This window comes from Anticarsia gemmatalis, chromosome 22 (genome assembly GCF_050436995.1).
Source record: "Anticarsia gemmatalis isolate Benzon Research Colony breed Stoneville strain chromosome 22, ilAntGemm2 primary, whole genome shotgun sequence".
NCBI lineage: Eukaryota > Metazoa > Arthropoda > Insecta > Lepidoptera > Erebidae > Anticarsia > Anticarsia gemmatalis.
The window spans coordinates 6199750-6222990 of NC_134766.1; the positions used below are offsets into that span (position 1 = coordinate 6199750).

The 23241-nt window shown below is 36.1% G+C and overlaps 2 protein-coding genes across 3 annotated transcripts in view; both read right to left on the reverse strand.

Moving 5' to 3' along the window:
• Positions 1-23241, reverse strand: part of LOC142982686 (uncharacterized) — a 124485-nt gene that overhangs the window by 41797 nt on the left and 59447 nt on the right. For both annotated transcript variants that reach the window (XM_076129319.1, XM_076129320.1), the window contains exons 2-3: positions 17426-18290; positions 6935-7121 (exon numbers count right to left, since the gene is read on the reverse strand). In XM_076129319.1, the coding sequence (XP_075985434.1) occupies positions 6935-7121; positions 17426-18245 (1007 nt within the window). In that variant the 5' untranslated portion in view covers positions 18246-18290. The remainder of the gene's footprint in view (positions 1-6934; positions 7122-17425; positions 18291-23241) is intronic.
• LOC142982631 (microvitellogenin-like) lies at positions 13299-15692 on the reverse strand. Its single transcript, XM_076129236.1, has 2 exons — positions 15625-15692; positions 13299-15005 (listed from the first exon to the last, which is right to left on the reverse strand). The coding sequence occupies exons 1-2, from the start codon at positions 15668-15670 to the stop codon at positions 14272-14274; spliced, it is 780 nt and encodes a 259-aa protein (XP_075985351.1). The 5' UTR covers positions 15671-15692; the 3' UTR covers positions 13299-14271.

Sequence of the window (23241 nt, forward strand, 5' to 3'; positions counted from 1 at the left end):
CCTCTGACGGGCGTCGTAGGAAACATTTGGCAGTACATTCTAAATGTCAAATATCGATAGCTAGCCGGTTGTCGGTAGTCGATAGTGGTAGAGAATCGAGCTACCGAAACAACTATTTATATCAATATCAATACTAAAGAGTTTTTAAAAATGTCAAAAAAAAAACGTCAGCTTCAATATTAAAAGAAATTCGCTATAAAACATAAGCGTGGCATCAATTTCTTCCATCATGACTGAAGCACCACTTGTGAATACTTCACTTGCTTATAACGAGTCGCTCGGGTGAACGCTCAATAAATCTGAATTTCTTGTAAACAATCGAGTTTCGGTATAAGGCTGCGTTTCCACTGAAGATGGTAAAAGAGTGATGAGTAGGAAGTAAATAAAAAAGGCACCATTGCCATTTACCAATTTTGTGAGAAAAACTGATCAGCACTCGTAGCGCGGTAGGAACGAATTTTTAATTATCTGTTAAATTATCAGTTCTTGATATTCAATAGTAAGAGTGTAAAAAATCGCGCTGTTAGACATAATAATAATTGCGTTTTTCACGGTTTTGCTTTACTATTATTTAGGGTTGTTATTTATTGCAGTAGCACTGATTTGCACAGCCCCGTTAGCGCACAAATTTACATCCCCTAATTCAGCTCCTTAGTGATTGATTTATGAAAAAGAGACTGAATTAAACACCGGGTCTCCAATCGCTTTTGAAGTTTAGCATGAAGGTACCACGCTAAAGTGCCGCAGTACCAATTTTTTGCATTTTATATAAGTCTGATTGCAACAGGCAATAATTCGTGTAAATCATCAGGCTTTAGTCAACAAAGTAAAGCACTAACTCTCAGTATAACTTGAATAATGAACGGTGAACGAACGACCGGTGTAAGCAATTACTGAGTGAGCGACTGAATGATTCAGTTCACGGGAAGACAAACTGTCATATTTTTCTCAGTAGTATAATCTAATTGCAACAAGCAATAATTCGTGTAAATCAGGCTTTAGTCAATAAAGTAAAGCACTAACTCTCAGTATAACTTGAATAATGAACGGTGAACGAACGACCGGTGTAAGCAATTACTGAGTGAGCGACTGAATGAGTCACTTCACGGGAACGCGGTGCGGTTTATTGTCTAAGTTCGTGGTATGAGGTGTTGCATTGAGTTCTCAAGCTTGTTAGGGATCAATAGTTAAGGCGAATCGGCAGTGTTTTAGGAATTTGGTTGTTAGTTAAAGGCGGTTTCAGGTAATGGTAAATTAATTTGCTTTATACGGAACTATTGCTAACCCCTGGTTTCTGAGTACATTTAGCGGTAGTTTATCTATTCAATAGCGTTTTTATGAGTTACAACGCTATTGAATAAACGTAATGTAAGCGTCATTAGTTATATAGTTTTCTGACTCTTTCATTCAATTTTGAAACTGTTTAGGAGTGAAAAAGACAGCATTGTATAAAATGCTACATTTATTATATTAATATTGGAAATTAACAATTTTAAAATCATCGCTAACTCTGACCGGTATTGCAATCGAATAACAAACGAGATGTTCATTTAAAAAATGCATTTTTAACTATTACTTGATATTGGAAATAAAGAAATAAAAACTGAAATAAGAAGAATCAGAATAAGAATTGAAGAAGAAAAATAATTGGAAATAAAGAAGAATCTTAATCAGATCTTGGTCCTAGACAAATTGAAAAAGGCTTAAACCTTTTTTTTTTCTTAGACGTTAAAAAAAGATTTAAGCAACACCTTTTTCCAATATACGTCATATACATTCAACTTACACTTTCCTTTCAAGTTAAATAAAATTTGTTTACTTATTAGGGTGAACAGCATTTGTCCTTTGCCCGTCATTATGTCTATTGTTGTCTTCCACTACGTAATCAAGTCGAACAGTAAGTAGGTCACAGGGTTGTCACTCAATAGGTTTTAATATAATTTTACTGACATTTGAAGTAAGTAAAAGTCTTTGGCTCGGTTCTCGGAGAAAGCAAAAGACATACTTCATGAAATGTAAATCTATACTAATCTATATTAATATTATAAAGCTGAAGAGTTTGTTTGTTTGTTTGAACGCGTTAATCTCAAGAACTACTGGTCCGATTTGAAAAAATATTTTAGTGTTACATAGCCCATTTATCGAGGAAGGCTATAAGCAATCATCACGCTAAGACCAATAGGAGCAGAGTACTAGTAAAAAATGTTACAAAAACGGGGAAAATTATGACCGATTATCTCTTATGTGACTGACATTGGAAGTAAAAAAAGTATTTGGTTCGGTTCTCGGACAAGGAAAAGTCATCATGTAATGTAAATATGCTATATTTTTCAACATCATAAAATCTATGAAGTTTCCTGTATCAAATCAGTGTACTATATAAAAAATGGAGAAATTTTACAAAATTTTTGATTTTACGTTTGCACTACAACAAAATTCAAATTAACTTTATATCCGCTAAAATTCAGCTTACTTGAATTGTTTTAAAAAGTCTGCCCGTGGTTTTTGTGGAAATAATTATACCATGCTGCTAAATTCTATCCAAAATAATCAATATGTAGGTAGGTAGTATCTAATGGACATTACAAGGCAGACTCAATTTAAGTCTAAAAAGACGACGCTATTTAAATTTCAAATCCTACTCACAATCACTTTAATCTATATCCATCTCATTCCTATAACCGTATTTAGAAAAGGATAACATTAGCATAATCTCATAACATTTAAGCCTATAATATCATTCAACAGATAATTTCGTATACGTTGTCAAAATCTAACGGCGTAATAAAAGCCTAAGGCCATCTTAACTTGGCTCTGTTTCACAACAGTTAGCATTAACAAGACCCGATCTTATCATGATAATGGAAGTAACTATTTGCTTCATAACCTTTATCGTGTGTAGCTGGCCTTAGCAGGACCGCGTTAAGATCTTAATGCGTAATGGTATGGGTAACAGTATCGTGTTTTTACATTTAAAATGAAACTGCAAAAATAGTTCTTACGGCGTACGCTAGAGGCGCTGATCAGAATCAAAATTTCTCGATTCGCTAGCCGGTTGTCTATATTCTATAGTGGTAGAAAATAGCGCATATATACATATATAATGAGTCATGTGTATAGATTTGCGCCGTTTTTAGACAGACGGACGTACCGACGGACACATGGGGTGCGAACACGAGCTTTAGTAATTCGATTTGCAGAATTAAAGAACGGTAGAGCATAGAGTGGGTACATGGTCATGCCTGTTATAGGTAAGTTAATTTGGCGTTGAAAAGAACTTCGTGGTTACGAAACTGAAGGGACATAAGGAAACACAGAGCGTGGACGTCTCCTGTACATTAATTTAAAGTGTTCGTTAAAAAACTTATGACCAGTATAAGACTGTAATCTGTTTATATTTCCCATAATAGTATTAACTTCATCACCAAATATTAATCAAACATAAGCTGGGACATTACAAACCAACCCAAATTAAACACAAGAGCCGAAGGCGTGAACCGCGTAGAACACAATAGGCTTCAAATCACACAATACGTTAGGCAGATTCCCAATATCATTATCATATTAACGACACATTACCATAAGGGCTAACTGCCTTTGTGGTCTTGACGGTAACGTTTGAGACCGCTGATGACAACTGTACCTCGATTCTCTACCACTATCGACTACCGACAACCGGCTAGCTATCGAAATTTTGACATTTAGAATGTACTGCCAAAATGTTTCCTACGACACCCGTCAGAGGCGCTGATCAGATTTTCATACAAAATTTCTCGATGACAGTTCGGTTGTCGGTAGTCGATAGTAGTAGAGAATCGAGGCACTGCTTGTCAAGGTCTCGGGTTGTATTCCCGTGTGGAGTAAAGTACGGTTCTTTTCAAATTTATTATCTTTTTATTTTGATTCTTGAAGACAACGTCTGCTTAGATGCACGATTTATATTAGATTTTTTTTTTATAGTAGTCCGGAGTTTGGTAACGTGCGTCTGAGTTTGGCAACATTTCTGGTAAATTGTAAAAGGGTCCTTCTCTATTACATGGTACTAGAATTATAAATCGCAAAACTAAAACTTGGACATTTCATACTTTATACACCTCTGTCTTCACCTTCGGGAATAAAAGGGGTGATGTTATGCAACATAATAGTGATTCAAATGAATTATTTGAATTACACTGTTATTACAATGTAATACTGGTCAAATGGCTTGTTGTGGTCACACACTGTACATGGTCAACTCTGGTCGATCACTTGTGGTTGCGGCGTGACATTGACAGAGAGATTGGAAGGGGCTATTAGCTGTGTATAGGGATATTCCATTTAATAAAATATTAAAGACAAATCCTCTCAATTATAAATCACTAGAGGACCGGCTCCGCTTGCGTAAAAGTAAGGAAAAGTAAAACTTAGCTTTAAATACTATTTTAATCCGATAGGGAATGATTGTCCAAAAACAATAAAACGCGTGTTTTTTATAGAAAATCCTACAAGCGAATTTTTATACTTCTAGCTTCAAAAATGAACAAACTGCTATAAAAACTTTCATCACCTATTTTACCCCCTTAGTGGTGGATTACTAAAAACAAAGGATTTGGTGATATTTGGGCACATGCCCAAAACATTATGCTATAGCATGTATGAAATTAATTTATTTAATAATAAATAATATTTTGGTTACCTACAATTTTTTACACTGTTATAAGCAAAACAGAATAGAGTGTAACAATCACTTACTGGTAAACTCTTCATAAACACAAAACATTGTAGTAACAACAAAAAATAATAGAATAATAAAAAAATAATAATAAATATTATACAACACCCCTCTTTTTGCATCGGGGGTTGAAAACAAGTGCAAATAATAACTATTTCATATACATATAGTCCCCGTGAGAGTTTTGTCAAAGCTTTGAAAGCGTGTTTTAATTATACTAAATGAATAAGATAAAGTACACTTAACTACTACGAACTACATTCTGTTATTGTGAGTTTTGTTTTAGAACGTATATTTGGTATACTAGCTTCTGGCCGCGACTTCTTCTGCGTGAAATAATTATCTAGGGAAGGATGTATCCCATGTGATAAAATCTTAACGCCTAGGGGAAAAAGTGTCCCGTGTGATAAACTCTTAACGCTATTTCTCCAAAGTTTATTGAGTAGATTTGGCGTTAAACACAGTCGTAAACCTCTTTAAGTGCGTCTTTTGGAATAAACTTTCGTATTTGTAATCATAGTAGGAATTATCTTGAATAACAATATTAGCAAAAGTTATCACACCACAATATATGTAGGTAGGTACAGATTGAAAATAAGATTTTCAATTCGTCGCGTTATTTTTAACGTATTTACAGATTGAGTAATATTTCTTTTTTTTTAATATTTATTACAATCAGTCTCCTTTGTCGGCCATTCAGAAGTATGTTGGTTGGTGCAACTGCGGACTTTTTTTTTAAGTCATCAAAAAAAGCTTTCAACCAGCACGATGGACTTAATACTAACGTGCTTTGGACCTGAAAGTCGAAAACAAATTATTGTAATTTGAGTTGAAACAAATAATTTTCGTTTGTGGATTCAAGTGTCAGCCCTGAGCCGGCCACGCGACTGGGTAATCAGTCACAAATCTCTTTTAATCTGATTAACCGAGAACTGACCGTATTCTTTACTTGTGAATGCTTGTGAATAATGAACCGTCTGCATTGTGAGTGTTGGGTTCAATGTTACAGATTTATTTTTGGATGAATCAGGCCTCTTGGGTCGAAAGCAAGACGACAATATATAGGTTTAGGTAGCGGCTCCGCTCGCATAATAACTTGCTTTGTTAAAGCCTAGGTGATAAGGTAGTTGGCCCGCGCGGCTCACCTTGCTTTATAAAAGAACCTTTATGAGTTAATCTATTAATAATTCTTACATACAACGATTTTAAAGCAAAATTTCACTTTACTGGCACAAAAAATACAGAATTGAGAACCTTCCCTTATTCTGAAATTCGTTAAAATGGCGCTGAATTTTCAGCTTAAACTGAATATGCGTCTAACCATAACGTGAGAGTGATAAGAAGAAGAATAAGACAGACTTTCACAAAAGTGATGTAAAATACTTTGAAAATGGATGCTAGACAATCGCTAGGAAGGCATAAATAACTTAAACATAAAATATTAGTAAACTAACTGAAAGAAAAGTCCATTGTCTTAGACAAACTGTAATAGAATCTCTTTGGCTTCAAGAATCACAAATGAGTACACGGTACATTAGGTTTCTTTCAGTGAGCTCGTAGATACCAAATATCGAGCTTTTTTGTGTAGAGAAAAGAATTTATTGCAAGTTCATACATACTATAATGCGAAAAGACTTTTTCCCCGACCTAATACAAATAGCACTTGTTTCAATACCTGTAATTGTATGCACATTATTAGCACATAGTAACTCGGTCTCGTACCGTCCAAGTGCTCAATTAGCGAGAGGATGCCACTAATTACTGCTCTGTCTATTGTACTTAATTAGAGCGAGAGGCAAGAGCTTTGTTCTAAATGACAACTGACTTCGTGAGTGGATAGGTTAAGAGGCATGTGAAAAGGTTACTTTATTTGAAAATTTAAGCTATATTTTGCAGATATTTTTAGAAGAAAAGTTCATGTGCTTCTTCTTTCAACGATTCATTAAAACATTAGCTTCTGTCAGAAATTGCATATTCTAAAACTGCCATTATCAAAGAGGAAACCTATAAGATAATTACCTGACAAAAATAATATAAATATCAATTGAAAACCACTATCTATGCGGTCACCCATATATGGAATGACCGCGCTGAGGTTTGCTTAACCCAAAGATAGATTACCGACTGATGAACCCAACTAGCTAATTAATTCAATGTTAATTTTGTTGGGTTGGTTGGGTTAATTTTGTTTCAGACAAAAAAGAATTATTGTTCATCTCTCACCTGCTATTAGTAGAATTCACAGAAGTATTGGACCGACTCCGGCGGTTGCAGATAGAGTCGCCGCAGTTGACGACGCCGCCCTTGGTGGTGATGCTGAAGGTCCTCAGCCGGTACAGGTCGTCGGAGACTCGAGGGTTGTACGGCTTCTCGGGGAGCGAGCAGACACGCGGCCGAGAGTGTTCCACCACTGAAAGTAAGGTAACAGGTTAATTGATGGAAAGGTTAAGGTATTCTTAATATCCCGATAAACAAAAACTGATTGTAGTGAAAGTCACTATGTGAACAAAAAAACGGATGTAAAATGACGGAAAATATTGTCGACAAGATGAATTTTGACGGGTATCTCCTGCAAAGAAATGAAACTGCGTTATTTTATTTTATTTTTATTTTTATTTATTTTATTACTATTTAAGGACAACAGACTAACTAAGCTAGTCCCAAACACGTTTATAAACGCAGGATACAACCCGACCCAAAACTACTAGGTATTTGTGGATGAGCCACATTTGTTCTTTATGGGAATTGAACTCACGACCATCGCGCATGAAAAATTCACACAAAATCTATAAAACAGTGCGATGTTGATTTTAAAGTAACACATAAACAATTTTCAGTTCAACTTTCATCAAACTTTGTACCACACACGTAATAAACTAATCCCAAACACATCTTCAAACGAAACCGCAAATAGGATTAACAAGATACTCAAGAAATATTCACTATCACTAACACGAATGAGTTTAAACTAACGACTCGAATACACTTGCCGTAAAACGAGATTAAGGCTGGAATTCCATCTGAGATGGGCGAGGTAGCTGTATGCGGGGATGCGTAGCGAGGCTGTAAAACGTACTGAGTATTTTTAGTTCTGAACAGTGAACAAATAATATATATGCAAGTATGGGTAATTAAACCGAAGACAATGTTTAAAACGTCCTAATACTATTCTTACTCAAGCTACCGATACGGTATCAAAGAGTCATCAACCAGTCGCCAACATGTTGCTAACGAGTTGCCAACCAGTATCAGTTCAGTCGACATTATATATTCTAAAGCGCGTTGAGCTGGCAACGTCTTGCCTGCTAGTTGCGTACTCGTTGTTTTATTGTACCTTTAGAGAGGCAATTGGTTCGGTATCAGTCAATAGGCGAATAACGAATACGTCGTTCGCCGTCTTTTTCATTGCAAGTAACCAGTTTAAAATATTATCATTATATAAATCCTTACGCATCTCTGATAAATGTAGCCTCGACGTCTTTTTTATGACGTATTCCTATTTAATACCAACAATCTAATACCACTGCGTCCACTGGTTAAGTTATCCACAGGTTGAGTTAATTATCACAGTTAATTGCTATTCCGAACGAATACCAAAACATAACTCTAAGTACCTACAGTCACAGAAAACATTTATTTTGCTTTTTCATCAACTGTTTTGGTATTTTGATCAGATTACAAATTGTAGGATAAGTTTGAGTGGTATTCGTTCGGAATAGAAATTCAATGGGATAATTAACTAATACCAGTGGTATTAGTTTTTTGGTATTAAATAGGAATAGGTATTTTTTATGATCTCTATCAAGTCCCGTTGTTTCATTTCGTTTCACACATAGTTATACATTTTATTATTTAACCACTTTTATCATGTGCGTAGCCTTACCTTCAAAACCAGTGTATAAGATTAGTTAATTAAATTAGCACAAGTTGACGTTTACATTACAAGACGATACCTGGCGCAAACAAACTTTTCAATTTATTTCACATACAAGTTTGAATATTGAGTATACAAGTTTGTAACTAAACGGCGTGTACGCGGTTTTCAAGGTTTTGTTATATAAAACTTTGAATACATATCGAGACTTTATTTAGGACCTAGATTGTACAGTATTTCACCTCGTATTTTTATTTTCACGATAGCACTATATACATACAACATAATATTTTTTATTGGTTCTTTGCTCTTATTGGTCGTAGCGTGATGATTTATAACTTATAGCCTTCCTCAATAAATAGACTATCTAACACTGAAAGAAATTTTCAAGTCGGGCCAGTAGTTCCTGAGATTAGCGTGTTCAAACAAACAATCAAACTCTTCAGCTATATAATATTAGTATAGACGTGTAAGCAGAGTCGTATGAAATGCCACAGAGACAGTCACTCCTACTCATATTTTGAATGCTCTACATTTCGAAAGAGTCAAAACAACTTTTGGTCATTTACAAAGTGTGAGGCGTACTCCATGGATTAAATTCATTAAATTCGTATCCTCAATGATTTGCATTGGAGTTAAATGCCTGAATCAGATTATTACTGTTCTCATTTATGTGGTAAAAAATAATTAGTGCTTATGTATTTTGTACTTGAACATACTCAAACACGAAGAAGCCTTATTAGCAGAGCCTCAAAACCTTTAAATGTCAAGTCAACGCTTGACATTCAGCTGCAATTTGTTGAGTTTGAAACATATTGTATCATGTATAGTCTAACAACTTAGTAGAGAGACTTGTGTGCAAGGTGCGCGGGTGGAGGAGGTATACCAAATAGTATAAGAAGGTCATTCACCCGCAAATTCGCGCAGCGTTACGCTTTTAGTGTTTCGAAGATTCTTTGAAAATATAAAAAAAATTAAAAGCTATTGTAACTTGCAAGAAGGACAAACAAACAAAACACATTTTCGCATATATAATAAATAGTAATAGTGAGTGTGTATACTGTATATGTTACCTAGTTTAATAAGATTATCAAGCTCATCAACCTAGCCTTTCTTCCATCTATGTTGGAGTCGGCTTCCAGCCTCACAGGATGCGGCTGAATACCATAATTTAAATAGAGCAACTGCCTATCGGACCTCCACAACCCAGCTACCTGGGTTTATAACACGATACTCTTCGCTAAGACTGGTGGTCAGGCTTTCAAGTTTCTGACTACTGATAACGACTGCCATAGTTTACCACAATTTAACGTGCCTCCTAAAACACGAAGGAACTCGAGTGTTTAATATGGTCACCCATCCACGGAACGACCTTGGCTAGCGTAGCTTAACTTAACTTAAGCTGTTGTCTCCTATCCATGAGTTTCTCATTATCACAATTTAGCTTTTCGTTAAATGTAGCACAGCCTATATATGTATACTAGCGGACCCGACAGACGTTGTCCTGTCTACACGTCTTTAATTTGAAAATTTTAAACTTTTTTTACTAATCTAAACCATTCTCAGATCCCCTTGAACACACACAAAAAAATTCATCAAAATCGGTCCAGTCGTTTAAGAGCAGTTCAGTGACATACACACTTACAGAAGAATTATATATATAAAGATATGAATATACATCAATAAAGATCAAATATCGGTACATATGTACTTAGATTCATAACGTGCTTATGTCGTAGTTACCTGTATAATACTGTACCTGGTAATGAAGCGAATGGACATGTGAATAGCCGGCTTCGACACGTGAAAGGGCTAACGTGTTATATTCACGTAATTCTAGACGGCTGATTGACTCTATGATCCTATGTACCTGTCTATTCAAACAACTTACTATTTTATTTATTACTAGCTGACTGGCGCTGCTTCGCTTGCGTCGTAAAAGAGAGAATAAGTCATAATTTTTCCCGTTTTTGAAACATTTTTTTACTGGTGCTCTGCTCCTATTTGTGCGTGATATTATATAGCCTACATAAGATTGATTCCTTAATTGTTTTTTTTTTCAATTCGCAACAGTAGTTCCTGAGATTAGCGCGTTCAAACAAACAAACAAACTCTACAATTTTATAATATTAGTATACTAATAAGACAAAAATTGTGAATCTTATCTATATAATGCTAATATTGTCAGCGAAAACAACAAGGATGGCGCGGCTTCACAGACGCAAAAGGTTTAGCCAAGAACGTGCAACGAAGAACCAACATACTCTATTTGATGCTTTGCGTGATAAACGGCTACCCATCTATAGGAATGTCGCGCGAATAGTTGCTTAACTCGCTAATTGTTTACCGATCATATGATCAAGAAAGTTTCTTACCTGCTTCCTACTCAATCACTCCAAAACTATTGAATGAATTTTGATGTAATTCGGTACAAAACAAATATACATAGCTAATAAGCTAGCCAACGGAGTAACAAGAAAAAGGTAAAGTATAAGTAAACACATGTTAACTATAAAAAATATACTATTTTCATAAGTACTTATTCTATAAATAAATAACAAAAGGAATAAGTAACAAAATATTATTTTGTATAAGAAGCTGTCTAAGTGCTCATTAGAGGTTAAAATAACTATTATTATGATTCGTATCATATTACTTTGTTTGGTCTAAGCCTACTTGATGTTAACAATAACATATGAATAACAGATCAGATTTCAAGTATATTTTCTTCGGGAATATTCCATGGAAAACTATGGGGATATGTAGGGGATAACTACATACAGCGACATCTCATGGTACGAGCGCAGAACCACCAACTCGCATGACGTCACAAATCCTGAATCGCGCTATCAGAGTTTGCACTGCAATTGAATATATATATATTCAATTGCAGTGCAAACTCTGATAGCGCAACATTTAACATTGCATGATTAACATTGATAACACAATTAACATTGCATGATTAGTTTTATAGAGGTACATAATATATGAATGAATTATAATGTATTGGCTACAGCAAAATATAATATTGTTTAACATCATTACTGTAACTAATTTACTTGCTGTGACCTGATACCCATAACACAAGTTAGATCTTACCATGGGTATCAGTGTTCCAATTGCTTTGTGTTTAAAGTTTGCCCAATTGTTTTTGATTTGTTAAAAGTTGTACGTTTTTGTGAAATAAATATATTATTATTATTATGTATGTCTTTTGTATATCTCGGGACTATGGAGTCCCGGACATTTGGAAGGCATGCGTGGGGCCGAAGCCAACACGCAGAGGCCCTTTTTAGACAGCTTTAATCTATCAATAATGTGTGGTGTCACAATCCGGTGATTATCCCTGTTTACACTATAAAATGCACCCAAGGACAATCACCGGACTGTGCGGAACTATGGCAAAACTAATGGGAAAAAACTACTTGGGCTATGGGGATGGGGTGCTGATGGACTGGGAAACTATGTATCTACGGGGACTATGGCGCCTGCCTATAACAATGTAAAACACGTATGAATGGCAGGCGGAGACTCGCCAACTCACAAACTGGGCCCCCCAAACTAGTCGCTCAGAATGCAACAAGGGGGCAACAGGGACGTGAGCGGCTGAAGGACGGAGAGGCCTCGCTGGACGTTAAACTCAGATCACTTGCTCCCTGAGGGTCCAGCATCACTGGCCCACTAGCCACTTACGCTCAGCATCCGTCCTTCGAACAGAGTGGGAGCTCTGCTCTCGCGACTCCACTCTGGACGGCCAATGAAGGCAAGCCAGAGGCGGGGGACCGCTTCCTCGTCAGTTTTCACTCCGACCAGCCAACTGAGGCAAGCCGGAGATGAGGAAGGGTGACTTCCCCCTGGAGCACTCAGGTACCGCGGGGTCGCTACTCCCCGTCACCTCGCCTCAAGGTGCCCTGCGGGCTTATTATTATTATTATTATTATTATTATATACAAGTTCCCGACTAAAACGGTCGGGCAGCCTGAGGATTCTCTTTTTGTGTTGGAGCAACACAACACGTTCCTCAACAGATCTATTATGGGGATTCTCTATCACTATCGACTACCGACAACCGATGACAGGTGTCATCGAGAAATTTTGTATGAAAATCTGATCAGCGCCTCTGACGGGCGTCGTAGGAACTATTTTGGCAGTACATTCTAAATGTCAAACTTTTGATACTCGACAGTACCGACTGTACAGAATCGCGCTACTAGAAGGGAAATCTTAGCATTTAGGCCATCCTATTTCTAATACCAGACAACTGATAAACATACTTGTGTATCAAACTAATTTTGAGGGCCTCCATGCCGCGGGTTGTGGGTTCGATTATCACACAGAACAAAAATATGTTTGTGATCCACAGATAGCTGTTTCCAGTCTGGTTGTCATTGGTATCCGCTGTTTGTATGTTTGTTAAATTCCCCACGACACAGAAGCAATTCTTGTTGAGGGAGTCTTTAAGAAAGAAACAATATATATCATACTTCTTAGTCTTAATGGCAAAGACTACGGCGCAATTTTTAATTTGGCAGACCTACCTGAATTAACTAATCATCTACATCTTTCACAGATAGTTTCACATCAATACCTGAATAAAAAATTGTTGACTACTGTGCAAAAAAAATGTATAATATACCAGAATTTTACAGTTCGGATAGTCCCATTAATTGCTCTGAGTTTCTTACTCAGAGCAATTAATGAATGTAGTCAACAATTTTGAAGCCACTATGCTGTACATTGCTTACTTCTTTAGATGATAGTGATTAACATTACGTCAAAACAGTAATGTACTGAATAGTGACCATTAAATTTGACGTACACTAGTTTTCAACTAAGATAAGTGCTAGGTCCGATGTACCTCAGCGGGGCGGTACCGACTTCCAGTGAGCAGTTAGTAACCGCTCTAAAACCTTAAAGTCACAGGTAAACATTTGTAGCGAAAACAAACACATTTGTGGAACTGCGAACATTCTGTTTATGTAAGCTAAGCTTAAGGGTCTAATGTATGTTTCAGCTACAAGTCAATATTAACTTACAACTTTTCAAATTCGTACTTAATATTTTAAGGACGGCCCCCAAACTAGGTGGTCAAACGACTTGTTTAAATGTGTAGGCCTTATAGCACAGTGTATAGTAGTATATAACATTATACCTATTGTATTCGAAATTGTAACTGGGAATTTTGATCCCATCGATCCCATACAAACCTGGATCTAACAAATACAAACTTATTTAAAAAAATATTTAATTTAGTTTAAATGTTCAAAGGTTAAGCTCGTACATACATTTGGGTGATTCATATTTAATAACATAAATTATTATCTTAAAAAAATAATGACTTAAGTTTGTTATGACATAGGTATGGATAGAGTATTGATTGCTCGGGTCACTTTCATAATAATTATATTGACCTCTCACAAGATAACAAATGTTTTTAAGACTTGGTTATTTCCCAGATGCCGATCAAATTGTAAATCTAAAACATTTCACAAAGTTTTGCTTCTGTATTCGTTTTCACTAAACTAAGTAACAAAAATTGCTTTTCGATAGGTATATAAAATTCACAAGTTATATCTAAATAATTAACTAAAACTAAACTAAACTGAAACTAAACTTAATTAACTAAAACTGTCACTTGCTTCCCTTCCTTCTTTTGCTCTTTTAAATACGAAACAAAGACATTTCTTCAGAGCCATGATGAAATAATCCACTTAAAGCGTTGATCACGTCCATAAAGTTCGTCATTATTTAGATCGTGTCCATACACACGTCTATCTCCTCGGCTGTCGATCAAACGTCCCATTTCCAAACTTTGACCATATACCGTATTGACAATGTAGAAAAAAACACGATTCTTCCGTAAAACTGGCTCTAAATGGAACCTAGCAACTCTGTCTTGTGATGCTTCAGTATTTGGCTTATAAGATAAATGAGTATCACTATCAAGGTGATACAGTTTGAAGGAAAGGCTATTGTTTGATAACACAGGCATTATCTTCCAACTAACTTTTTTAGTTTCCTTGTCGTACGCATCACCCCACACGACGCCCTCACCGTCTACCTTCAAAGCTTGGAAGTACCCTTTATTTATTATAGTGACTGTTTCATCGTTTAATATTAGTTGGAAAGGTGCTGGAAAGTGCATTATGACGAAGTGCTTCGCTCCACTGTTCCACAGTTCGTACGCGAACCTCATTATCTTTCTGCTCCCATCAGAACTGTGTTGTGTCAAGAATATGCGAACAAGAGGCTGTAACCATACTCCACTGCCAATAGTCATGTTTACTGCGGCCTCATACATGTTGTTGTTTACTAAGTCGTATATTTGAGATAGAGTGTACCTTTCAGTTAATATTTCGGTATCCATTCCTTCGTTCCAATAAGATTCGTCAAGGTCCATTTCGCAGAAACAGGCGTTTGCTAAAAAACAAAATTTAACTAAATTATGTTTCACAGGAAAATAAAAAACAGTCAGAGCACTTAAGAAACTGTGGGACGATTTCCAACCACTATCAACAAAATTAGTAAAGAGGCCTGATCGGAGCAGGAAATTCCCGTTTTTACGAACTACTGTGTTTAAGAAATTAGCATTAAATTTGCGTTAGGATCAACTGTACAGAATGTAGGAAACCCGGCTACTTCAGCTCGTCTCGGGCCTCTCGTATCCAAGACACCCAAGGCAGGTAAATTAGCTTAAATATAAAAAGGCCTTGCCGTAGTGGGTAGAGAAAAAATATAAAAGCACAAGTCAAAAAACTTCAACGATAGTAAAAAACTATTTTCTTTCAAAAAGACAGCTCCCGCAATAAAAATTGCTCTTGTGTCGCGGGAACTTTTACAACAGGCACAATGTACAACCGGACCCGAACCAATTATTTGTGAATCACAAAAAAAATTGATCCGTGTGGGAATCGAACCCGACGCAATGGTAAAAAACTTAAGAGATTGATTGCGGGAACACCAATCTGCTCTCGCAACATGTGGCTATATTCACTCACACAAAGTTGTTTGGCGTGTGCTATAAAGATAACACCCTTACCAGTCATAGCTGACGCCAGGAGCCCATAAATGATGATCACAAACATTTTCGGTGTGCACTTCACAAGTATCAAGTTAACAATACACTCATTTGCTAATGATACGACCTTTATATCGCTAAGAAACAGATACCCTTTGAACTGGGTAATGAAAAATATCAGTTGGTTTTCCTGGGATATTTCAAATTGATTACACTTTTGGCGCAAAAAATATGTATAAGATTGAGTCTGACAACTTGGTACAGAACATTGGAATACACAATTTATCTACACTATATATTAATATTATAAAGCTGAAGAGTTTGTTTGTTTGTTTGAACGCGCTAATCTCAGGAACTACTGGTCCGATTTGAAAAATTCTTACAGTGTTAGATAGCCCATTTATCGAAGAAGGCTATAGGCTATATATCATCACGCTACAACTAATAGGAGCCGAGTAGCAGTAAAAAATGTTACAAAAACGGGGAGAATTGTGACCCATTCTCTCTTATGGGACGCAAGTGAAGTTGCGCGAGTCAGCTATCTTATATATAAAATTCTCGTCACAATGTTCGTTCTTGTACTCCTTTGTAACGGCGCGGCGGGGTAACATATTGAGTAGATCTGAGAATCGGCCAACATCAAATTTATGTTTATTCAGCTTATCTTGTCAGTTATTATTTCAACATTGTAAAAACGATTCGAATAAATAAAATACAGTAAGACACTCTTATTTTCAAAATATTTTTTAAATGACATCTCTCGCACTTAGAATTTCTCTTGTGTTGCTAGGACTTTTACAAACATACAAACAACGGACACAAAGAAAAATCAGACCCGAAACAACTATCTGGGATCGCACTAATAATTGTTCCGTGTGGGAATCAAACCTACGACCTCCTGACGCAACGGTAGCGGCGTGGCGACCCAAACCACTGTGCCACAGAAGCAGTCAAACTGATTGGAAAACTTTGGTTTCGTAGTATTACAATGCTTAACAATTTTAAAGGGCACTCAATCAAATTTGAAGTACGACTACAAAGTTCTGAGGCCACTTTAAATGTCTAAACATTTGTTTGAAGGCTCGATTAGAAAACAATTTAAGTTGTTTGACACGTAAACTTGTTGAACTTGATTGTACTCAACGAAAGGTTTAAAATTGACATCAAATTCTTTTCTATATAGCATCACAGTTGTTCTCGAAGGTGTAGACTGGTGTTTATGAATACATGGCCATTTGCGCCGCAGAAACAAAGAGATTATAAATAAGATATAAATAAAAAAATATCAGCGATATGTACATGTACGTGCGTGTAACTCTTGAACTACTAAACTAAATTGAGTAATTATTTTTCATATGTTTGTAACTGTAAGGACAAGGCTATAGGATCGATGGGATCAAAATTATCACGGAAATGGGATCAACGGGATAAAATTGCACTATACACATATAATAATAATATTGGTAGAAATAATTACAACAAAATGCAGTATATTACTGTATAAGTATAGATTTAAGTACGTTTATAGTGAGTATGTTTTCTTGCAACAGATGTTTGGCTTGATTGGTATATTCTATAATACCAAATGTGGTAAAGTACATTTTTAAGCCATTGTACCTTCGACGATAAGAAAATGTGGATAAACACTTTACTTCCCACATCAAAGCAACCGCTAACAAAAACAAAACCTACTCTATAGATAACACCTCCCTACGGATAAAAATGAATTATTAATAAGCATGAATCAATGCGTACCCACGTCACCCGCTATCTACGTCACACGATAACCCTCAATCAAGGCCAACAGATTATCTCCACTCACCTGGCAACTCCAGGAAGTTTGACGTTCGCCGCTGGCGTCCTCTCATCGTGTTCTGAAAGTTCAGCGGCCCGATGTCTTCAACAGAATCACAGTTTGACATTGTAGACTCCCTCGAGCCTCGTCTACTCGCCAAGTACGCCAGCCCACCCTTCATCGAACCTCTACGCATCGGAGAACATGGTCTGCTCACACTCGTGGACCGAGTCACCGGTGTGTCATCCGTCATGTCCGTCAAATCCGAAGTCGACTTTCTACAGACCTTCGAAGAGGTCGTCGTCGCCTCATCGTCCGCATCGTGCAAGATCGCCGATGGAGTTCCCAGCATCGCTTCTGTGGAATCATCAGTATGACTGGATACTATGCTCGGGGATGTCACGAGACGTGGTGAGCTTACTGTGGAAGTGGAACCGTAGAGTTTCCTCGTGCGATTGGGGGACACATAGCCAGGGTTCGTGTGAATGTGCACGGGGGGTGGCTTTGGCGACCTGGACTTCTCCCGCCGGCTGTGCTTCAGTGAGGTCGTGTAGTGCAGGCCGTGGGCTCGGTCAAAACAAGGGCTGGAGCGTCCTGACGGTGACTTTTGTGGGAAATTGAAGTGCCTTGGACTCATTGGACTCCGGTGTCCGTGAGCAATGGGAGATTTTGGTGGTTGGTTGTGTTTGTCATAGCTGCAGCCCGACTGCGGTGTGTAGTAACCTGACGAAGAGGTGCTGGAAGTAATTGAAGGACTTTTTTGAGGGAAGATAAAGTGACGAGGACTTTTAGGAGTGTGCGGTTTTGGGGAGACTGGTGGGTAACCTCCTGGACTGTTCACTGCCATCGTGATCACTCGACACTACCACTATATCACCATTTCACTTCACACCTGCAACAATGGAAAAGTTCTAGTTAGTCATCGCAATATGAAATTGCAATTATTATTACACAGACCGCACGTGGATTCTCGACAAAGATAAAAATAATATAGTATCTAATTTCGTTTTATTATTATCTGTCTGATGATGCATTGGGAATTGGCAGCCCTCTTTACCATTGACACTGCCCCTAAGCGTAAATACAAAAACAATCGTATTGATATCAAATAATTTGTGATTTAATTATTATTTTATTTGAACTTCGTCTATATGAAAAAGGAATAATGTCGATAATTGATAGGTTTGTTAATTATTATTAACTAAGGTTTTTATTCGCCTTTGCCTAAATCTTCACATACAGCGTGATGTTATAAATAAAGGTTTTTTCTAGGGTTTACAACATTTTAGGGTTTTTTTTATCGCCGGGAAGCTTAATTACAAAAAATAACTTTGACATTTCGCTATTAATGTATTGAAAAATCAGCTTCAAATTCACGCTTTAATCCTCATAATAAAACTGCACTACATGATATTCGTTTCAGCTGTTCAAGATGAAAGTGGGCCACAAGTAGGCAGTATTTGAGATCAAACGACCGCCGTTTAAACTTAGCCTTCAAGGAAATGACGTCACAAGTCATAACCACGATAAGATAAAACTTAGACGAGAAAGAAAACTTGTTGAAATGAATGTAAAATGAGAAATGGATTTTTTAAGATTGCATTATGATTTGTAAGTAGCTGATGCGAAGTTTGTAACTTTTAAGGACAGCTTTATTTGTTTCAAGATGGTTAGAAAATGCGACTTTAAGATATTTTATGATTTATTTTATTTATTACTGTGTTATTGGCGAAATTAGGCAAAGAACCACATTGCTACGAAACCACACAAGAAACGTTATTTTTGTTTCCTTATTTTTGAACCCGTGACTGTCCTACAGCTGAGCAGTCTTCAAACGAGATTTGAAGACGTGTTGTGACTGGGTATTCAATTAATTAACTGTTTAAGAACATTCTAATTTAGCAAAGTTATTAACTAGGGGAATGGCAGATATATATATATATATATATATATATATATATATATATATATATATATATATATATATATATATATATATGTAGTTCCATAATAAGATAAATATTACTTTTATCTCGTGCTTTTTTGTTGACAAGAAAATGTTTTTGTTGTTTTTTTGTTGTTGAAAAGAAGTGTTTAGTAGAAAATAATATGTTTTAGGTATATGGGAGACCATATACTTAAAACATATTATTTTCTATTTAACACACACACACACACGCTTAACACAGTATTATTTTCTATTTGAAAAAATATTGTTTTTTTTAAATTACAGGCTGTAAATAAAACAGAAAAGTTTTAACATTAACTTGTTAAATATATATTTAGGGTGATAGACCTCTGCGCAAGGTATAAAACCATCAAAATACACTCTGCTTCATCCATATCATTCCATACATAAAAATAAAACAAAATTTAAGAGACCCTCAAACTTTATTGAAGGTTGCAAAAGCTGTATAAAGGTCAAGGATAACGAAACACCCTGTATAAACAACAGAATCTGTAGCCGCGCGATAAGAAGCACTGTTTATTATATTTCGCACAGAACATATATTTCTGATGAATTTTGTACCACCCTGTATTATGTTTTATCTGTTTAACGATTGATTCTATGGCCATTGTTTATTTGTGCCGAATTTTAAAAAAAAGTAAGGTGTGGATCGAACTAGTAGCTGTTTTGAGTCTGGTTGTACTTTGTGTCCGTTGTTTGTATGTTTGTAAAAGTCCTCGCGACACAAGAGCGTGTGAGCGTGGCAACTCTTAGTGCGGGAGTAGCCTTTTAAAATAATTTAATTGGTGCAGCAAAATTCTTGAGCATATTCAGGATGACAGAAACTACAAAATATTATTACACTTTACAAATCGCGGGAGTTTGAAATCGTTAATGGCAGAAACTAGTTGCTCTGACCAGTTGGTCCACCAGTCTTGAAATTAGCCGTATTTAGCGCAGTACCAAGGATCGTATCCTCGGCCCCAAGGCAGCAAGCCAAGTAGTAATTATGAAAGTTTATATGGATTCCCAACAAGCGAGTCGGTTTAAGTTGTGAAAGTAACTACATGAGCTCTCAGGAATAAACACCAAGTTTGTTGGCAAACATCAATGTATAGAGTTCGTATTAGTTTAGTTGTCTTGCTTATTGAAAATTGCTTGAAGTGGCTTTCTGGGTGACATATTACTATTGTATGAGGTGACTCTCGTGACTTGCGCTCAGTTTCGTATACTATTTATAACCGTTCAGGGGAAGATTATAACAATTTTATGTACTTATGTTTGATTCCAGGTTTAATTATAAATCAAACTTCGTAATTATTCCTTTTGAAAATATAAAAAATCGACTTCCGTAGAACAGTTATAGTATTTTCGAGTCTCAAAATACAGCTAGTATTTTTCTAGGAGAGTTGACGTGAGCCTGACGGCTTATTGAAAAAACAAGAGTGTTTTTTGAGGTTTTTTTGTGCCCATGTAACTTAGTGCCCAGGATGTAGCATATAGCATGTAGCATATACGTAAAAAAGAGACAATACTTTACTGTAAATCACTTACTCTTGAAATAAAATACGTTTTTTCTCCTACTCAGGGGCCGAAACAGGTCAGTAAAGTCAGTAAAAGTCAGTATTTTTAGACCTGGTCAGTAAAAGTCAGTATTTTCGAAAATCGGTCAGTATAGTCAGTATTTTTCCAAACTCAAACATTTTTTTTTGGTTTTCCTTTGCTGTTGGCCAATCTTACATTCTCGATTTGCCCAGTAATCATATCAGAGGGCTGCTTTGGATGCTCGATATTATGTGGATGATCTACGTAATATATGTATATGTTACTGTAAAAGCCCGAACTGTGGTAAATCCTAAGATTTTCCGGTAAAACCTAAGATTTTCCGGTAAAACCTAAGATTTACCAACTCTCAATGGTAAAAGTCCGAACAAGCCAGAGTTTAAAAACTGTTACGATATATAAAAAATCCTCCTTCATAACTATGTTTATAACTATTTCACGGTATAATTATATACTGTGACATAGTTATAAAGAAGGAGTTTTGGGCAAAGCGACATGGGTAGGTTAGGTTAGAAACCCACCTTAGTCTTCGTGATTATTATTTTATAACCACACAGAAGGAGCTCCGGCGACATCTCGATATCATCAAGTGAATATAGGTAAAAGTTCGAAATAAAAGAATTGTTCGAACTTTTACCATTGCGAGTTGGTAAATCTTAGGTTATACCGGAAAATCTTAGGATTTACCACCTTTCGGGCTTTTACAGTAACATATACATGAATTGAAGCATCACATGACTTCAATAGAATAGCAAATTAAAATTTACTATTTTTTTTTAATCAATATTTTTGAAGTGAAAACTATTTAGCGCAGTTGCGCACTGTTTTTGAATTTTTTAAAAACATCTAAACTCGCGTCAGCAGGACAGTGACCTGTACCTTGATTCTCTATCACTATCGACTACCGACAACCGGCTAGCTATCGAAATTTTGACATTAAGCATGTACTGCCAAAAAAGTTTTAACGACACCCATCACAGGCGCTGATCAGATTTTCATACAAAATTTCTAGATGACAGGTCGGTTGTCGGCAGTCGATAATAATAGAGATTGAGCAACTGATCGAAAATTCGTAAGACCTGATTGAAAATTCGTAAGACCTGATTGAAAATTCGTAAGACCTGATTGAAAATTCGTAAGACCTGATTGAAAATTCGTAAGACCTGATTGAAAATTCGTAAGACCTGATTGAAAATTCGTTATACCTAATCGAAAATTCTTAAGACCTGATTGAAAATTCGTTATACCTAATCGAAAATTCTTAAGACCTGATTGAAAATTCGTTATACCTAATCGAAAATTCTTAAGACCTGATTGAAAACTTTATTAACAATAGAAAAAGCTTTTTAACACAATAAAAAGGCGGTGCTGGTTGACTATGGGGATGGTGGAGACCAATAACCGAAAATAAGCTTTATAACCGACATAAAATACAGTCAAAATCCTTTTTTGACTTTTCAATTTGATTGTATTTTTTTTATTTCACACCATTCACCCTAAAAACAGTTTAGAAATGGTCTGTATTTGGTCAGTATTTTTGAAATTTTGGTCAGTAAAATCAGTATTTTCGACCTCGGAACTTGTTTCGGCCCCTGCCTACTTCATCAATATTATCGGTATAATTAACATTACAATATTTATCAATCAGCTATTCCCTAAAGTTTTTCAAATCTTTTAAGCTTGTAATTTGAGTAAATCGCAATCAGCTATTAACTAAGGTTTTTCAATCCTTTGTAATACATCTGTAAATTGTTTTACATAGCAAAATTCGTGGGTAAAATCAGTTATATTAGTCTGTAGCGTGTCGCAAGAACTCGCGTCACAAGTGAACGAGTGAATAGGGGCGGATTACTTTGATCTGCGTGATTGCATTGAGTCGAGCGCTCAAACGAATTAGACATGTTATGAAGCCATCCGGGAATAAAAACGTGGCCTTTTTATTCAGTTATTCTTATTGTTATGGTAGATGCTTTACGATGATTTTGTTTTGGGGATGTTTTTTCTTTATTTCTATTGTGTTTAAAATATGGCTTTTGACAGTATAATGACTTTAACATTATAACGGAACCAAATTGAAGGCCGATCCCAGTGAGTGCAAAATTTTGTCGTAGGCACTAAAGTCTACTTTGATTAAGATTTACAATGGTGAATGCGGTTCTCGAAAAATCTAAAATCCAAGACATACTTATAGAAGAAATATTGTTGTACATAATAATGCTTTTAGAACAAACACAAGTTTGTAATATCGACATTATAGGCAATTTAGTCGATGTCATAGTAGGATCAAAAACATAATTATTAACAACCCCTATTAAACTGAGTCCATACCACT

What these genes read in the sequence shown, in the direction of transcription:
- LOC142982631 (XM_076129236.1), bottom strand. Translation starts at nt 15,670, where the DNA reads ATGTTTGTGATCATCATTTATGGGCTCCTGGCGTCAGCTATGACTG. An exon ending in CCTGGCGTCAGCTATGACTG is followed by an intron (nt 15,006 to 15,624) that starts GTAAGGGTGTTA and finishes TTTGTTTTTTAG; the next exon opens with CAAACGCCTGTTTCTGCGAA.